General features: G+C 38.7%; 1 protein-coding gene across 3 annotated transcripts in view; it reads left to right on the top strand.

Moving 5' to 3' along the window:
* UGP2 (UDP-glucose pyrophosphorylase 2) overlaps nucleotides 1-19,305 on the top strand; it is a 51,973-nt gene that overhangs the window by 29,701 nt on the left and 2,967 nt on the right. For all 3 annotated transcript variants that reach the window (XM_009237247.4, NM_001133003.1, XM_009237248.4), the window contains 5 exon segments: nucleotides 13,013-13,198; nucleotides 14,513-14,646; nucleotides 16,171-16,468; nucleotides 16,963-17,160; nucleotides 18,032-18,274. In XM_009237247.4, coding sequence (XP_009235522.1) covers nucleotides 13,013-13,198; nucleotides 14,513-14,646; nucleotides 16,171-16,468; nucleotides 16,963-17,160; nucleotides 18,032-18,274 — 1,059 coding nt within the window.

The raw sequence follows: 19,305 nt of genomic DNA, 5'->3' as shown, positions 1-19,305 counted from the left end.
GATCACGCCATTGCACTCTAGCCTGGGCGACAACAGTGAAACTCCGTCTCAAAAAAAAAAAAAAGTGTATATCAATTTGCACTCCCATTCATATTAATTTGTTGGTCCAACAGCTGTTTTTTGAGCACCAACTGTATGTATATTAGTAGAGAACCATAATGATAAAACCCTCCATTCATCTAGTTTCTAGTTTACAATCTAGTAAAGAACTGGACAATAAAAAATATGTGACGTGATTTCAAGTAGCGATAAGTGAAATGAAGAAAAAGATAAAGGAACAGAGAATGAAGGGGTAGAGGTAATATTTTAGATAGGCTGGGTAGAGAAGGCCTCTCTAAGTTGACATTTGAGTAGAGACCTATAGTCTGTTTTATTGCCAGTCTCACTGTATTTATTAACGCATTTAATATTATCACTTTAAAACATATTTGCCAGTTGAGATGAAAAATATTTTTAAATTTCTAGATTTTTCTTTGATTTTTATTTATTAGCAGGTTGATCTTTTTTCCATTGGCTGTTGTGTTAACTGCTGTTTGAAACACTTAATAGAGAACTAGTAGCAGATTATATTGAAGGATATTGAGCATGAATGATTGCGTTAGTACTGGTGTATGTAGTTGTTTGGAGGACAGTGTTGGTGCCAGGATTTCTAACTAGCTCTTTGAAAAGACCTGTTTACTTACATGTAAAAATGTTACAAATTTTTGCCTTTGGATTGTGAGGGCTCATCCATCACTGGAAAAATTGCCTTCATGTTTTCCTTTCCATAAGTTAGTAACATTTATTTTAGAGTAATTAAAATTAAAATTTTTTTTTTTTTTTTTTTTTTTTTTGAGACGGAGTCTCGCTCTGTCACCCAGGCTGGAGTGCAGTGGCGCAATCTTGGCTCACTGCGAGCTCCGCTTCCCAGGTTCACACCATTCTCCTGCCTCAGCCTCCTGAGTAGCTAGGACTATAGGTGCTGGCCACCACGCCTGGCTAATTTTTTGTATTTTTAGTAGAGATGGGGTTTCACCATGTTAGCCAGGATGGTCTCGATCTCCTGACCTTGTGATTCACCTGCCTCTGTCTCCCAAAGTGCTGGGATTACAAGTGTGAGCCACCACGCCCGGCCCTAAAATTAATTTTTAAAAACCCCAAAGATATGGGAGTTAATAGCTGGGAAAATAAAAATATGTGCTTGATTTGATAGTTTGCTTTGCTTATAATTTATAAGTGGTAGAAGACAAAAAACTTTCTTAGGAAATTTACTTTTCCGGGCTTGTGATATGTGATTGTTCATTCTATTCATTTATTACAGGGGGATTGCTTTGTAATTCCTGTACTAATTTTATGACTATAAAATTTCCTATGCAAAACAAAGTTTTCTATTTAGGTTTTCTTTCATCAAACTTGTATATAACGTCTGTTGATCCAATATTTTATTTTTTGAATTAAAGTAGTGGGTGGTTGTAATCTGGTTTCTAATCAGTGATCAAACCACTTTTATTTTAAACTAAGGATTTAAAAGTAGGACAAGAAATAATTTTCAGAGAACAGATTTCATTAATTAATAGCTGTTTGTTTTATTCATTTATTCGCTTATTCACAAATGTTTGAGTGCTGCCAACACTGGGGAGCTAACCCGTTAGTTTAAAGGTGATGAATATGGTGGGGAGTATCAGGTGGCAGTTACTGTCCTTATGGAATTTACAGTCTTATAACAGAGCCAGAGAACTTAGCAGGCAGTTTGGAGACTGTAAGAATTGCTGTGATAGGAGGCGGTAGCGCCCGAAGCCAAGAGCTGCACCAGATTCACTACTAGGGCTGAGGGTCACAAATGGCTTCTAAAGGAAGTGATACTTTTGCCATTTGGTTCTTGAACTCCTTGATGGGGGCATACATGTGTGACTGCACATACACACTTACACAAAATATTTTTTAAATTAAATTTTAAATTGTAAAATACACATAACATAAAATTTACTATCTTAATTATTTTAAAATGTATCCTTCAGTGTTGTTAAGTATATTTGTATTATTTGGCAACCAATATTCAGAACTTTTTAATCTTGTAAAACTGAGACTCTGTGGCATTAAAGAACAGTTCCCCATTCCCTTCCACCCCCTCTCCGCTAATCCCCTGGCAAGCACCATTCTGGTTTCTGTATGAATTTGATTACTTTAGATGACTCACTAGTGGACAAAAGCCTTTTTTTGTCCTCCTTGCTCTTACCGCCCAGGCTGGAGTGCAGTGGCGCAATCTTGGCTCACTGTAACCTCTGCCTCCCAGGTTCAAGCAATTTTCCTGCCTCAGCCTCCTGAGTAGCTGAGATTACAGGAATGCACCACCACGTCCGGCTAATTTTTGTACTTTTAGTGGAGACAGGGTTTCGTCATGTTGGCCAGGCTGATCTTGAACTCCTGACCTCAGGTGATCTGCCCGCCTCGGCCTCCCAGTGTGCTGGGATTACAGGCGTGAGCCACTGTGCATGGCCACAAAAACCTTTTTAAATCTCAAGTTTTCTTTCTGTTGTTTTGAAAATTGCCTGATTTCTGTTACCAATTACATATTACTGGTTTTGCTTTCCTGGAGAAATTTGAGAACATACAAAAGCCTAGGGGGTTGTTTATATGGCAGCGTTCTTGCCAGTGGAAGCGTGAAGCCAACATATAGCCTTAGAGAGACCCTCTTTTCTCTGGCCATCCTGAGGCGTCTCAGGCAGTATGGAGCTATTTTAGGAGAAGAAACGTGGTTTGAAAAGGGAGAAATATTATCAAAACTTGGGTTTTTTCCAGAAGACTTTCTTAAACCAGGGCTGGGCAAACGTTTTCTGTAAGGGGCAGATAGTAAATATTTTAGGTTTTATAGGCCATATAATCTGGGGATGATAATTCAGCCATGGTAGCATGAAAATAGCCGTAGACTATATGTAAACTAATGAGTATGGCTATGTTCCAATAAAACTTTGTGAAAACAAGGGCAGCTCTCACAGACCATAGTTTGTTGACCTCTGTCTTAATATCCTCAGGCTACACATGACTGGAGAGAAATTTGGCTGAAGCTCATGTCTGGGAGATGATTCAGCTAGTTCGTGACTTGAAACCTAGAAATTCAATACTATATTTCATCAAATTTGGGCCACTGATTATAAGTTACACCTTTTATGTACCACTAATAAAGAAAAGAAATCAACCAATTAATTGTAAGAACCTATTGGTTATATGGTGGATCCTGCTTTCAGAAATGTTAAAATGTTGGGTACGGGTGAGGGAGTGTGTCTGAATCAGTGAAGTAGTAATAATACCAGCCAACATTTGAGTATTTACTGTGGGGCCAGGCACTTCGCTAAGCACTTTATATGCATTATCTCATTTATCTTCATAACGAATTAATGAAGTAAATGAAAAAGACTTAGAGCAGTTAAATAATTTGCCATAATAAGTGGTGGATTCTAAGAAACCCAGGTAGCCTGGCATTAAAGCCTGTGTTCTCTCTCACTTACTATACTTTACTGTCTCATTCAATTTAAAGGAGGCTTTTTGTCAAATGATATCATTCATGCTGGAATTGATGTAGTTTATTGAATCGGGTCATGGAGGAAACAGCAACTACATAATTTCCCTTTAGCATGTCCTTGCAATTTCAGACATTTCTCACTGCAGCCAGCTATTGCATGTCAGTGCCCTCAAAAAAAAAAAAAAAAAAAAGATTTATGAACCTCTTCTGAAAGTATTTTTTAAATGATAACATATCTAAGCCAAGCAAAACATGCTGGACGAGGTGTTGGTGCTCTGTATGCCAGTACAGTGTCTGTGATGCTAGCCAGCACTTCTGGTCCTGCTGCAGAGGAGGAGAGTGAGCTTCACGTACTACTGTAATTCACCTTCTTCTGCATCCGTGAGCCTTACATCCAGGATGGTGCAATCCTGTATGAATGATGCAGACTTCTGCAAAGATGACCTTATTGACTTTCAAAGATACAGGACACACATGAACCACTCAGCTCTCAGTCTTAGAGAATTCTGGTGTTTTTAGCAGAGGCTGCATACAACTAACAGAACAAAAGTTGTGGGAGCTTGCTTTTGAGCGCATTGGGGTTTTCAGCACTTGTGACCATCAAAAAGAAAAGTAAAAATGGAATGGCAATTAAAGATGGCATGCACGTAATCATCTCAAACCACATCACAGCATCAGCTTCTTATTCAAGCCAAACAGAAGCCTTCTCATTGAAACTTAGTTTGGAGAGAGGTAAAGTTTATTTTTTACTCTATTTGCACATTAATTTTCACTGGGAAATGAATGACTTCTCTTACTAAGATTACTTTTATATTCTGTGAATGACATTTCCAATGTAGTGAAGTAAATTGTAAGCAAACATTCTGTTTTTTTGGGGGTGGTGAACTAGTCTGAAAGAGGCTCCATTTTTTTATCTTCGCAAGTACCTGTTGGCTCATAAAGCCTGTAAATCGCCGGTCTTAGCTGAGATGTGGAAGAGAAAGAAAAAGTAGTTGGTGAAATGAAGTTGTATGAGAGGAAAAAGTGCAAGGCCTTACAAGCAAGAGATGTGGTACGTTAGAGAACCGAATGCTCCATGTTCCTGGAACAGCATGTTAGGGGAGTAGAAGAAAGAGTGGAAGGTAAAAAAGATCAAATCATTAAGGACCTTGCAAACCCTATCTTCCAGTTAGGATTAGATTCAGCTACACAGAATAGAGAAACCCAGAATAACACAGTAGATCTGGAGAGAGGCAATCCAGAGTTAGTAAGACAATTATGTGGTAATCAGAAACTTGGGCTTCTCTGTCTGGCTGCTCTGCCATCCTTAGAGTATCTCCTCATTGTCCAGATGGCCACCAGAATGAACACTATTCATCATGCGTCTAGTCCAAACAGCAGGAAGAAGGAAGATGGTACAGACCCTGCCCTTTCACAGAGACTTCCTGGAAATCTTTTAATTCACTTCTAGTTAATCATATTGACCAGAACTTTGGCACAAATAGCTGCAAGGGAGGCTGGAAATGGAGTCTTTTATTCTGGATGGCAATGTGCCCAGCTGAAAGTCAGGGTTCTAAAGTGAAAGGGGAAAAAAATGATGTTGGGGTAGGCAGCTAATAATCTCTGCCATGCCATGCCAGTGCTTTATTTTATGAATGATGCAGTAAGGAGGGAAACATGCTGAAATTCTTTTTTAAAAGATTGCCACTTGAGAGATGGAGGGTGGGTTGGAAAGAGGTAAAGGATCATAGAGACCACTGCAGTAACACAGGTCATGAGACTGACAGGACTTGGTCATGGATCACATATGAGCAGGCTTCTGTCTTAGTCGAGTATGTTATATTGCCATACAGACAGGAGTAATTGAAGCTGATTGTGTAGAAGAGGAGGTCTACTTAGAATGAGATTTTCAAGGAGCAGGCAGAAAGGAGGAAAACAGAGTATGGTGTTTCATAGGTCAAGGGGAATAGAGCACTTCAGGGTTTAGGGAGTGGTCTGTTGTGTCAGATGTATCTGAGAGTGCAGATAAGAAGTACTGATGTTATTGATAGGATTTAGCAACTTAGCAAAGTGGGAGGTGTTTGGGTCATGGGAACAGATCCCTCATGCATGGCTTGGTGCTGTCCTTGTGGTAATGAATAAGTTCTTGTTCCATTAGTTATAGCGAGAACTGATTGTTTAAAAAAAAAAAAGCCTGGTACCTCTCCCTCCCTTTTTTTCTTGCTTCCCACCACGTGGTCTCTACAAACCAGCTCCCCTCTGCCTTCCACTATGAGTGGAAGATACTGGAGGTGCTCACCAGAAGCAGATGCTGGCACCATGCTTCTTTCTTGTACAGCTTGCAAAACCGTGTACCAAATAAACCTCTTTTCTTTATAAATTGCCCAGCCTCAGGGACTCCTTTATGGCAACACAACCGGACAAAGACATTATTCTAGGTATGACTTTTCTGTTATAAAGTAAATTTGTAGGATCTTTCAAATGATCCAGATTTTGGTTATTACCTTTAGAAATGTGAAATAGACAATACATGAAAGTGACTAGCACAGAATTTGGCACACAAACCCTGTGCAGTAAGGGTTTAGTGAATAAGCCAGTGTTCTTGGAACACTTTCTGTACATATGGAGTGGCATTCCTAATTTGTTAACTGTTTACACAGCTCATTTTCCTTCAGGCAAACTTGCTTTTGTTGAAAAAAAATTCTTTCAGATTGCAATAATCATACCCTTGTGAAGCATACAGGGCAGGTACTGTTAGCTTGCTTTGGGTGTTTGGCAGTGTCTCCAGGAATAGCACAAATATGCTACCAAGAACTGGGTTATCCTATTACTAATGGGAACAGTTTGTCTATGACTGTGTGATGAATTTGGCTTTTCTTCTAACTGGAAACTAAGTTGTGAACAAACTTGGCAAGGTACAGATCATGGTAGATAGTTTTAAAAAGATCTTTTTAAAAATCTCATTCCACTTTCTGCAGAAAAACTAGATTCACATCCTAGAGGGCTGAATGTTGTTTAGAGCATGTTCTTCAGTAGGTTGCCAATTAACTTTCTTTCAGTTATTCCCCAGAGGATGTTAGCTATTTGGCCAATTCTTTTCCACCAGTGAGAAGAGAACATGAGTGGCCTGGCCTCCTCTGGACTTTTTGCCAGGAGTCTCATGCAGTTTGCCCCACCTCACCTGTGGAGTTTTCCCTCCTGTCTGTTTAGTTGCAGTAGAGGTCTTAGACCACTGAATTTTATTCATATTTTCGGAAAGAGAGAAACAGGGTGATTAGAATTGAAAGCACAAAGATCGCACTGGTGACTGACTAAAGTGATTCAGTCAGAGTAACATTGAGGCTGTATCCAGTAGTATGTGATGTTCCTTGTGTTGTCTCTGAACACTAGCCATCTTTGCTTGAGTAAATGTCTTTGTGCATTCTCCTGGGGGAGCTAAGTAGGGAAAGTGGAAGGCAGGCCTAAAACTTGTCTCTGTGACTAGGTGTGTCCAGTGTGACTTTAGCTGTTGCTAGGCAGTTTTCTAACACATATCCCCTTGGCTTGTTGAACTAAACCAAGCTCTGTGGGACTGCTTGGTTAGGTGTCTGGTGGAGGGTGTGGACAGTGTCACCAAGAGAGAGCACCTCTGCTGATAATAGGGTGATTTATGTGATGGAAAGCTGTGCTTACCACCAAATTTAACATGTAATAAGCTTTAGACAGAAAGTGTCCTGGCTTCCTGGAATCAAATGACTAGTACCTTTGTGCACATCCCTGTGTCTTTTGAGGGGTGGTGGTGGTAGGGGCTGGGTATGTCAGGAAACATCAGTGAAAGACCTCCCCTGGAGGCTTCCAACAGTAACGTTATCTTGACCACTTGAAATATTTCTCCCGTCTTCATACCCTGTTACTTCTTTCTTTCCTTTCCACAGTTATTCTGAGAGTCTTCTGTGGTTAACAAATTCCTCAGCAGGACCTACATTTAATTAGCTGCTTTTAACGGTTAGATATAGCAAGACAAGAAGATATTATTGAAAGCACCACATAAAGAACCATGGTTCCTTGACATTTTAAGAGGTGGGGCGACTTTCTGCCCCCTTAACTTAGCATGCAAGGTTATAAATACAACACATCGCAGAGAAATTTGCCACGTACTTGAATGGTAAATAAGTCTCTGTATTGTGAGTTACCAGGGCCTGTTCCCAAAAGTCTTTATTGACTTGGTTTTTGAATTCTTAATGTTGTCCGTGGATCAGCTCATTTTATTTTATACCAAATATTTGAACAGTATTCAGAATTACATTTTAAATTCAAACTCAGTTTCTTAAGATGCCAACCTTGGGGATATTCGAGTTAAAACTAGAAGTATATTTAGTATACCTTTTGGCTGAAGGCCAAATGGCCTAGTGTTAAAATCAATATGAGGCTGAGAATCTATATCACCATCATAGAATAAGTTTTTGGGATAACAAAGAAATTGCAGTTGTTACAGTTCTATTTAGAAATTTAGTAACCAAGCTTTAAAATGTTGATGTTACAGTGTAAGAACAATAGTTCATCAGCATGGTTATCTGGTAGATTGCTTTTGCAGTCACCATAATGCACATCTATAACAGTAAATGGACTTACTTTGGTCAACGGAGGTTGTTGGAGGAGCAAGATATTTTCCAACTATTTTTGCTAGTATTGAATGTGCTGATTATGATGTAGCTGCCATGATGTCAAGTTTTCCTTCCTCTCTAATAGTAACTGAAGTGAAGCTCTGTCCTTCTCAGTATCCTGAGCCTGTAAATTTCATTAATTTATGGCAGTGATGCCATTTCCTTGAAGTTATCTCACAAACTGACGTTTTGTGCATGTTGACAGATAATTTCTGAATACTTTCTCATTTATATTACCTTATTTTGTGTGTGTTTTCAAAAATATTTCAGCATGCACTTGTTCCTTCATACAATCACTTGAGATCTTACATTTTGGATCTGGAAATTTGGTGATGGAGTAATGGCTCTCATGACAAGTGTGTCTCTGAACATCAGTTTTCATTGCATAAACATAAATTTTTACATTTTCTCTAGAACAGAATGAGTGGAAGATCTTCACAGCTTATCTTGTAAGAAGTCTGCATGCTTAGGACACATAAGTTGGTTATTTCTTAGCAGGTTCTGGCGATTGAACTGTTGTTAGTAAGTCCTGCTATGTTGGTTTTGTTACTTCCAAAGCATAATTTTGGGACTATTTTTTTGTGCAAACAGCCTATATAAAATGTAGTAATGCTGTTCCGTCTTGTGTGAACATCTCATATAAGCAGATGTTCTCTGATAGCTTGTCTTTGAAGCAGAATGATGAGAGTGGCCCACCATCTCTTAGCTCATAGCCAGCAGGTGAAAAGTGTGAGTGAAACACTGAATGTTGGTGATTCCTAAATCATTCTCTCACCCTATTTGTCACTGATAATTGCATAACACTTTTATCTTTAATATTTCTTCAATCAGATATGTGTTTAGCATTGTTGAATTGATCATTGTATTTTGCTTTCACACTTAAAAAAGGCTCTGATTATGTCTCCATGACTAAGTACAGGAAAGAAAAGCAGCACATTTAATTTCATTAACTAAAATTTATAATAAAACTTTCCAGTAACATGTTTCTACAAGGAACTTTGTACCTAGGACTCAGAACTTGGGCAAATATTTGTTTTCTTCTACTTAAAAGGGTTGGCAGTCTATTTGTGTAGCCTCTCAGGCTCAGGCAATCCTCCCACTCCAGCCTCCCACTGAGTACCTGGGACTATAGGTGTGCACCACCATGCTCAGGTAGTTAAAAACATTTTTTGTAGAGGTAAGGTCTCACCATATTGCCCAAGCTGTTCTCAAACTCATGGGCTTAAGTGATCCTCCTGCCTCAGACTCCCAAAGTGTTGGGATTACAGATGTGAGCCCTTGCATCCAGCCAGAACTTTCTGTTATTTATGGTGTGTGGATCAAAGCCGATTTAGCATGAATACATATGATTTTGGAGTTGTATTTTCTCCTGGTGAAATTTTAAGGCAGCAAGGTTGACATTTGGTTTTTAATTCATTTTCACTGGAGGTAAAAAAAAGTTCCTGTTAGTACTTTTTCTTGATGACTTATGTCCTAAATCAAATTAAATAGCTCAAAATTAAACATGGTTCCTAAAGCTCACTTTGTTTAATGCTGTGAATGTTAGTATACCAAACATTTCTGTAAAGATTAGAATTAAGGTATAATCTAGAGTTTTCTGCCTCACATTATTATTTAAATTTGTATAAATATTTGTTCCCTCAAAAAGGGAATATTTTCCTAAAGATACCTATCTAATGTACTGAGTTTTATGTTTATTGTCATTCTGTTTTCCAACTTATTGAATTATTTGAAAACATTAATTGTTATATATAAAATTAATAGCTTTCGGAATTATCATAGCATTTTTACTTTTATAATAAGCATTTATACTTTGATAAAATATTGATGTTACATGAAAATTTTCACTCCAAGTTACATCTAGATAATATTTACCTCTATTTGAAATAGAATATTCAAATAACAACAAACCCAATGATATGCCTTGTTTAAATTCCTGATATTGTAATGAGAAGATGGGTCATACTTTATAGTACGATTCAATTTATTGAAAAGTTTTGAGACAAATAAAATGGCGTACAATATTGTTACACACATAGGTGGTAAAACTATAGAATAAAAGTCCAGATGGTGGTTACCCGTAGGGATAGAAGAGGAATGTGAGTAGGGGCAAATGCATGGCAGTGTTCCTTTTTTAAAAATGTTATTCTTTCAACTGTGTATGTATATTTTATAAACTTTTATGTATGCGATGTACCACAATTAAAAATTTTAGGTAAAATTGGAAGACAGGCCTGTCTTACCATGTGGAAAATTGCTTCTATGTACTCTATTTTTTTTTTTAAAGTGTAGTCAAAACATAAATAGGTAAGACTGTTTCTGAACTAACAATTTTACCTAAAATGAATGCATGAACTAGGAGTTTTTGGTGATTTTCAACTGATTTTCACATCCTTGTGAGACCTCTGTAAATATTAGGTTCTTGCTAGGAAGTGAAAAATAACTGATAAATGGAAATTCTTGGCTTTTACAAAATAATTGGAAAATAATTGGCCTGGCCCCATTTGCTGACTCTTCTAAACTAATAATAGACTACTTACAGCCATTGATCACCGTGGTCTTTCTTTCCTTCCTCTCCCCTCTCCCCTCTCCCCTTCCCCCTCCCCCCCCCCTTTCTTTTTGACAGGGTCTCACTCTGTGGAGTACAGTGGCATGATCACAGCTTACTTGAGCCTTGACCACCTGGGCTCAGGTGATCCTCCCACCTCAGTCTCCTGGGTAGCTGGGACTACAGGCATGCACCACCATGCCTGGCTAATTTTTGTATTTTTTGTAGGGACGGGGTTTCACCATGTTGCCCAGACTGGTCTCGTACCCCTAGGCTGCCTTGGCTTCCCAAATTGCTGGGATTAGAGGTGTGAGCCACTGCATCCAGCCTGTTTCTTTTAGTGACTGGTTGCTTTCAGTTGCTGGGCTAGAAAAGATTATAAGCTACCCTGTTATATCAGGGTGACAAAGGTTCTACTGTCATCTACTCTTATTTTTCTAGCAGTGTGGTGTAAATTGGAAGTTTTTCTCTCCTAAGCAATATTACCAGTTTCTTTGAAATGCTGAACAAATGATGGTCATGGCAGTAGAGTCAAATCAAAACATCCTTCAAGGATTGTCAACTCTGCAGGGTGTTTTGTGTGTGTGTTGGGGGGCCAAGTTGTTATCGCCCCTGCGTTGTCCTTACCTGGACCACATGCTGCAGGGGAAGCGATCAGTGTGGTCTGCAGCGATCAGTGTGGTCTGTGTTCTTTCCTGCCTCCCTCCTCTTCCTTGTCATTTCACATCCCAATATTTATGTAGCACCCCCTGGAGTGCCCACAGGCCTGTCCCCTCCTCTTATCTTTTCTGTAACCAGCGCTTATTTTGGTTCATGAATATGAATGGCTTTAGAAAGCTACTTAGCAGCACTTACCAGGAAGATTGACAATCCTACCACATGAGGAAAGAATTGATAATTAGTCATGATTGGAGCAATAACAAGTAGAGAGCCTTGGAGAAGAGTGCTTCATGTTCTTCTGTATTTACACCAAACAAGAAAGTGTATTAATTTGCACTTGGCAGTTAACATAGTATATTGCAGGGTAGAAGAAATAAGAACCACAGACTAGTTTTTTTGTGGAAAGCTGTTAAAAACACGAATTTTGTCATCAGGAGGCTACATATGATATATGTATGTATGTTCATCTGACCAAGCATAAAGAGATTTTTGCCTCCATAGGCTTAGATCACTGGAGTGTGAGCCTGTCGAGTTCTTTCCCAGTCACACCTACCCATTACACACACACACACACACACACCCCCTCACACACACACACACGTTCCTACGGTAGCAGAACAAATAACAGCTAATGTCCACAAAGCACTTATGGGGTAGTTTTATTTTTTTCAGTCCATTAGGTGTTAGCTGTCTACACCATGATGCAACCGAAGAGTCAATTTGAGGACTTATTCCATTAAAGCAAAATAACAGCAAACATGTCACATAAATGGATAGAAAATACATTGTGATCTTTCTGATAGGTTTCCTTCTTACTGTAAGATGTTTAGATTTGCTTGTGCCTCTGCTTTGAAGAAAGGAATCTGGGCCTCTGCTGTAAGTTGTGTCACTGTTCCTTTCCTATAAGGGAGAAGTTATAGATTAAGGCCCTCTGCTCACAGAAATAGATGAGGATGCTAGGGAGGAGATTGAGTTGGGATTTTCTTCAGCCCCACCTCTTGCCCTTTCCCTCCCTTCCAGGGCATTTCTTAGAACAGTGACAACACTTAATTTTCCAGTATTGGCTTTTATATGGTGACACCTGAAAGTTAAATTCTCGAGGAAGGAATTCTGTCCTTGTGCATACCTAGAAGTTTGACAAAAAGTCTATGCTACCTTCCTCTGAAAGGCAGACTTATGACTGAATAGAGGAGAATGGCAAAGAACAAGTGTGTTTTGGTATTTGCCTCCTGTGGTAGAAGGAATAATGTGTAATTTTATATGTAGTTCTCCAGAATTGAAGTAGAGCCACAGTACACCAGAAATATTTAGACTTGATGATTCTAAATAAATGACTTGATCATTTGCTATGTTGATACAAATTGGGAATTGAGTGTTTGAAGATACTCCAAGAGATCTGGATGTTCTTAACCACCCAGACAATATATAGGGCCTACAACTTTTTCCCCGTTCTCGTACTCCATTGTAAATGATCCACTGAACTACTGTGTGCAAGGGAAGTCACCTGTTAAAGTACTTGATTTTGAACCACAAGGGCCTATGACATTAAAGAAAAGTTGATTAAAACTTTCCACAGAGAAACCGAAACTCTTTATGGAAGCGTGGAAATAACCCTGGGATTGATATGTTTTAACGTCCCTTAAAGCTGTTTAAATTACTCCTATAATATTATTTTTCTTTCAGATTCAACCCTATGAAAAGATAAAGGCCAGGGGCTTGCCTGATAATATATCTTCTGTGTTGAACAAACTAGTGGTGGTGAAACTCAATGGTGGTTTGGGAACCAGCATGGGCTGCAAAGGCCCTAAAAGTCTGATTGGTGTGAGGAATGAGAATACCTTTCTGGATCTGACTGTTCAGCAAATTGAAGTGAGTAACATTTAGCCTTTCTCATGAGATACTAAAATAGTTTTTAGTTTTTATCATAAATGTTATATAAAATGTAGCAGATGTGAATTTGAGCTAACCAAAGATCTTGCTATCTTTAGTCTCTTTATTGGTGGAAAAAAAGGTTTAGTGTTCTTAAGGGCAAATCCTTAAGGTTATGTAAAGGCTTTTGATCTTAAATAGTACCTGTGGTTGTTGAAATCTCTGGGTCTGTTGAGATTCTCTTTTGATCTCCCACCTCTCTACCCACTTTCTTTCTGGTGGCAGCCTTCATCAAGGCTGGGATGATCTTGCTTTATTAACCCCTTTTGGGAGGGTGGGGAGGATGTTGTGTATTTGGCTGCAGGCCATGCATGCTAAGAACTGTTCTTGGCTTCTCTCTTACAACAAAGTCATTAATCATATACCATAAGCTTTTCTGGGGCAGTGGCCTTATTTTTTCCATCTCCTTATCCTATTGCCTAGTATGGTGCTGGCAACTATAATCCTAATGCAAGTTGTAGCAGTGGCTAACATGTATTCAGCACTTACTGTCCACCAAGTATTATTCTGAGTTCTTTATATGAATTTACTCATTTGTTCCTCTCAACAACTCTGTGAGGTAAGTACTGTTATCCCCATTTTACCAATGAGGAAACCAAAGCACAAGAGGTTGGTTACTTGCCCAAGGTTCCCAAGCTAGTTAGTAAGTGCAGAATTAAAATTTTAACATAGGGCAGTCTGACTTCTAAGACCCTGTTTTCTTCACACTCTGCTGCCTCTTAGCTGCCTCTTAGCTCTTCTGAGGTTGAAAAGATTTCAGTTGGGGTGTGATTCAAAATTTTTGATCATTAATTTTGAGAGTAGGGAGCCATGTCTTTGTCACATTTGTACTTTCATCCCTACAGAGATGTTAACATAGAGTAAGTGCTTAATCAGCACTTGCCTACCCAGTAAGGCCACAGAGCACTGTGGCTGTACACAAGCTCCAGACTCAAACTGCCTGGAGTGGGGAGGTGGGGGTCCTGCCTCTGCCATTGCCAGACCCACCACCTATCTGGGCCTTAGTTTAGACATCCATAAAATGCAGACAGTAGTTTCTATCTCAGAGGGTAGTGATTTAATTAGCAAGTGCATGGTGAATTGCTTAGCAAAATGTCTGGCTCATGCTGAGCAGTTTTTTGTCAAATTTGTATATTTGGCTACATACAGATGATGTTTTAGATACTTTATGATTTAACCATTAAGAACTAATTTTGCATATTTGAGTAAAAGAAAAGTGAGTCTGGGTAATCTAATTGTCATTTTCCTCCCTAGCATTTGAATAAAACCTACAATACAGATGTTCCTCTTGTTTTAATGAACTCTTTTAACACGGATGAAGATACCAAAAAAATACTACAGAAGTACAATCATTGTCGTGTGAAAATCTATACTTTCAATCAAAGCAGGTACAATGAGTAAAAAATTAACTCTGGGTATGTTACTCCTGGGAAAGGACTTCTTTATCTTGTTTATAACAGAGCAGTTTCAAGATGTACAGGTACCAAATATTGATGTTCACAAGTGTTTGATGCCCATAAAAGCTAAGCATTTGGTGATAATGTGATTGTTATAATCACTCTGGTTCTCTAACTTCCAGTTCTTAAAATTCAGTCTGCTTGAAATTCAGTCTGTTCTTAAAATTCAGTCTGTTATTAAAATTCAGTCTGTTCCATGTCCAGAATATTTGGGGATAGCTTACGCCTTTGCTTTCTGAGAGCATATTTGGTCTCCAGATGGGTCTGTGAAAATCTGTTTATATTCCTACATTATTGATAACCTTTCCCATGGAAAGGAATTTCTTCAACATCTTTTATGGGCTTGGGGTAATTTAATAAATTCTGGAGGAAATCTTTGGAGAATAGTGAGTGAAAAGGAAATTCAGATGATGAATTGTGACTGAAGGCCAGGAAACTGGAGAAATAAGACTTCCATTTAAGGGATGGACATCAGTCCACATGAACTTGTACAGAAGGGGTATTTTGAGGCTGGGTGTGGTGGCTTATACCTGTAATTCCAAAACTTTGGAAAGCCAAGGCAGGAGGATTGCTTGAGCCTAGGAGTTTGAGACCAGCCTGGGCAACATAATGAGACGTCGTCTCTACAAAAAAAAATTTAAAAATTAGCATTGGTGGTGTGCCCTTGTAGCCCCAGCTACTTGGTAGGCTGAGGTGGGAGTATCACTTGAGCCCAGGAGGTCGAGGCTGTTTGTGCTACTGTACTCCAGGCTAGGCAACAGAGCAAGACCCTATCTCAAAAATAAAATAAAAATAAAAATAAAAAAGGACATTTCTAAAGTTGTACCATTAGTTTGGTTGTTTTTAAGATCTATTTCCCATGGTTACTTTTTTTTTTTTTTTTTTTTACTTTGCAGATGTTTTGCCTTTATTTTCTAGTCTTTAGTCTGTTGCGGTGCTAGCTCCTGTTTTCCTCTTGCCCCATCACCAGCTTTACCTTTCTCACTAGTGGTGGGAAGCAGACATCTTGGAATGCTAACCTGGTGCTTATTTTCTGGGAAAGAAAGAGATCCACCCCTGAATATATCCATTTGTAAGAATGGGCAGTATTTCCCAGATAGGTTTTCAGGGAAAAGAACAATCCCACAACTACATAAGTTTGAGAAAATTTACTTGATATATCCCTCCTCTTGGAGAGTCATAAAACATTAATATCTTAAAAATATGATGGGTCCTCCCATCTGTATGACCATAGAGACATGTTTTTGCAGCAGCTATCACCATCTAGAAAACAGATTTTGGACAACACAGATACTGAGAGATTTTCTTAAACGGATTCACCTATAATTAAATTACTTATTAATAGACTCTGAAAAGAAGTGAAATTTTATTTAACTTTAATGCATTATTTTATTTAAAGGCCTGAAATGCTCTACAGGGTCAATATTGAAAAATAACTTTTTTTTTTTTTAAAAGGTACCCAAGGATTAATAAAGAATCTTTACTTCCTGTAGCAAAGGACGTGTCTTACTCAGGGGAAAATACAGAAGCTTGGTACCCTCCAGGTCATGGTGATATTTACGCCAGTTTCTACAACTCTGGTTTGCTTGATACCTTTATAGGAGAAGGCAAAGAGTATATTTTTGTGTCTAACATAGATAATCTGGGTGCCACAGTGGATCTGTATATTCTTAATCATCTAATGAACCCACCCAATGGAAAACGCTGTGAATTTGTCATGGAAGTCACAAATAAAACACGTGCAGATGTAAAGGTAAATACCGAGAGGAAGCAGTTTAGGGCTTCATGTTTTCACATTTCATAAGTTATGAAGTTAAAGTCTTTTTTATTTGAAAGTTTCTATGTTAAACAACACATATAACCACTTGGTATCATAAGAAAGGGTGAGATGATATGTGGAATACTTTCAATTCTGTTTGACATAATAGTATGTATCATAAATCCATAATAAATAGTATCAAAATCATCTCTATTTTTTTGGATAAGCTACATCAGTAATTTTAACTAAAATCGTTACATATTTATGGCAAAAATCTGAAACACGTGAAACCTTTCAGTAGAGTTGTCCAAACCTTTAATACTCTCCTAGTTTGGCATTTAAATGTTATTTCATTGTCCCTTTTATGAAAATTTACTGTTTCTACATAATGTATTTATATATTTTTTATATAATCACTATCTTTGTATTTATAAAAAAATGCACTTGGGACAGATGTGGAGGCACTCAACTATTTTCTGCCTTTCTAGGGTGGGACACTGACTCAATATGAAGGCAAACTGAGACTGGTGGAAATTGCTCAAGTGCCAAAAGCACATGTAGATGAGTTCAAGTCCGTATCAAAGTTCAAAATATTTAATACAAACAACCTATGGATTTCTCTTGCAGCAGTTAAAAGACTGCAGGAGCAAAATGCCATTGACATGGAAATCATTGTGAATGCAAAGGTAAGCCAAGGTTGTGGCCCACTGAGCTTCCTGGTTCCTAAGGTCATAGTAGGCTACACACAGACCCCGTCGCCCACTCCCTCTGTCCCATCTATTCCATTGGTCACTCCCTTTTGCCTTTTCAGACTCTCTAGTTCCTAGCCCTGTCTTCCAGAATCTGCTGTCACCCCTCTAGTGTGCCAAGTTATGGTGCCCTGTATTTGACCCTGGGTTGTGGTAGTGGCAAAAACACTGGGCTTCAAAAGTAGAGAACCTACTTCAGTCTTAGTTGTTGCTCTGACACTCGTAGGTCATTTGGCCATCGGTACTTTGCATGAGTTTTCTGAACCTATGGTTTATCATAAAATGGAAATGATATTACTGAACAGAAGAGTTTTAAGACTGAAAAAAGATTATATGTATAAGAGTTTGGCATATGATAGGTGCTTGATAAATGTCAGTTCTCAAAATTATTTTTCTGGCTAGGCTCAGTGGCTCATACCTGTAATCCCAACACTTTGGGAGGCCGAGGCTGGCAGATCACTTGAGGCCAGGACCAACCTGGCCAACGTAGTGAAACCCCATCTCTACTAAAAATACAAAAAATTAGCTGGGCATGGTGGCACATGTCCATAATTCCAGCTACTCGGGAAGCTGAGGCGTAAGAATTGCTTGAACCCAGGAGGGCAGAGGCTGCAGTGAGCCGAGATCGCACCACTGCACTCCAGCCTGGGTGACAGATCAAGACTCCTTCTCAAAAAAAAAAAAAAAATTTTTTTTTCCATCAATGGATCTCTGAAATCACTTCCCAAATATTAACTAACCTACATGGAACTAAGTTGTAGGTGCCTAAAACCTTTGTTTTCTATTCCCCACCCCTAATTTCTTACAGACTTTGGATGGAGGCCTGAATGTCATTCAATTAGAAACTGCAGTAGGGGCTGCCATCAAAAGTTTTGAGAATTCTCTAGGTATTAATGTGCCAAGGAGCCGTTTTCTGCCTGTCAAAACCACATCAGATCTCTTGCTGGTGATGTCAAACCTCTATAGTCTTAATGCAGGATCTCTGACAATGAGTGAAAAGCGGGAATTTCCTACAGTGCCCTTGGTTAAATTAGGCAGTTCTTTTACAAAGGTACGTAACTATAAAGATAATGTCAGTTCATATTTCTTAAATGTGTAATTATAAAGATATGATATACATGTGAATTGGAGACTAATTACAGTCTCTACCACTGACCTGTCATATTCCTCGGTCTTTGATATCTTTTAAAGGGAATTGACCATAGAAGATAAATATTTTACTTCACATTTGAAACATGATTGCCATATGGGGAGTAGAAAATAATCTTTAAATTTTGGGGCATTTTGTCTTCTGTCGCTTCCAAGACCAGTACTGCTTTCATCAGTGGGAAAAGGTTAATTCTGGCTTAACAAATACTTACTGAGCCCCTATCATATACTGGGCAGTGTTGTAGGTTCTAGGGATTTAGCAGTAAACAAAACAGACTAAATCTTTGTCTTCATGGAATTGACATTCTAGTGGGGAAAGGATGATAAGTAAGTAAATGTATGATATACCAAGTGGTGGAAAATGCTATGGAGAAACAAAGCAAGGATGGAGAATAGGGAATGCCTGGGGAGGTGTGGGGGCGGTGGTGATGGTGTAATTTTACATTGAGTGGCCACAGGCAGCCTCATTGAGTTGCCACAGGCAGCCTCATTGAGTTGCCACAGGCAGCCTCATTGAGTTGATGATTGGGTCTGACAAATGGGTATCTAGTGCAAAAAGTGTTCTAGACAGGTGGAATAGCAAGTACAGTACGTCCTCAGTGTCATCAGTATGTTCTTGGAAACTGCCACAGTAAGCAAAACAATGCATAACACATTTTACCATAGGCTAATTGATATAAACAAGAGTTCAGTTCCTACAGTTTATTTCTGGTCACAAAAATATCACCAGATTTTAAAAACAAAACACTTCTAATATTAAACCCTGAAATAAATGTGAGCTGTACATACATTGATTAATAAAAACAAGATAATTCTTGACTCACTATTCCGGTTCAGGTTCATGGGTGACCAGAGCTTATCCCGGCAGCTCAGGGCACAAGGCAGGAGCCAACCCTGGACAGGCCGCCATCCCATCTCAGGGCACACTCACAT

The sequence above is a fragment of the Pongo abelii genome, chromosome 12, assembly GCF_028885655.2.
Source record: "Pongo abelii isolate AG06213 chromosome 12, NHGRI_mPonAbe1-v2.0_pri, whole genome shotgun sequence".
Classification (NCBI taxonomy): Eukaryota; Metazoa; Chordata; class Mammalia; order Primates; family Hominidae; genus Pongo; species Pongo abelii.
This window is presented reverse-complemented; position numbering and strand designations above follow the sequence as displayed.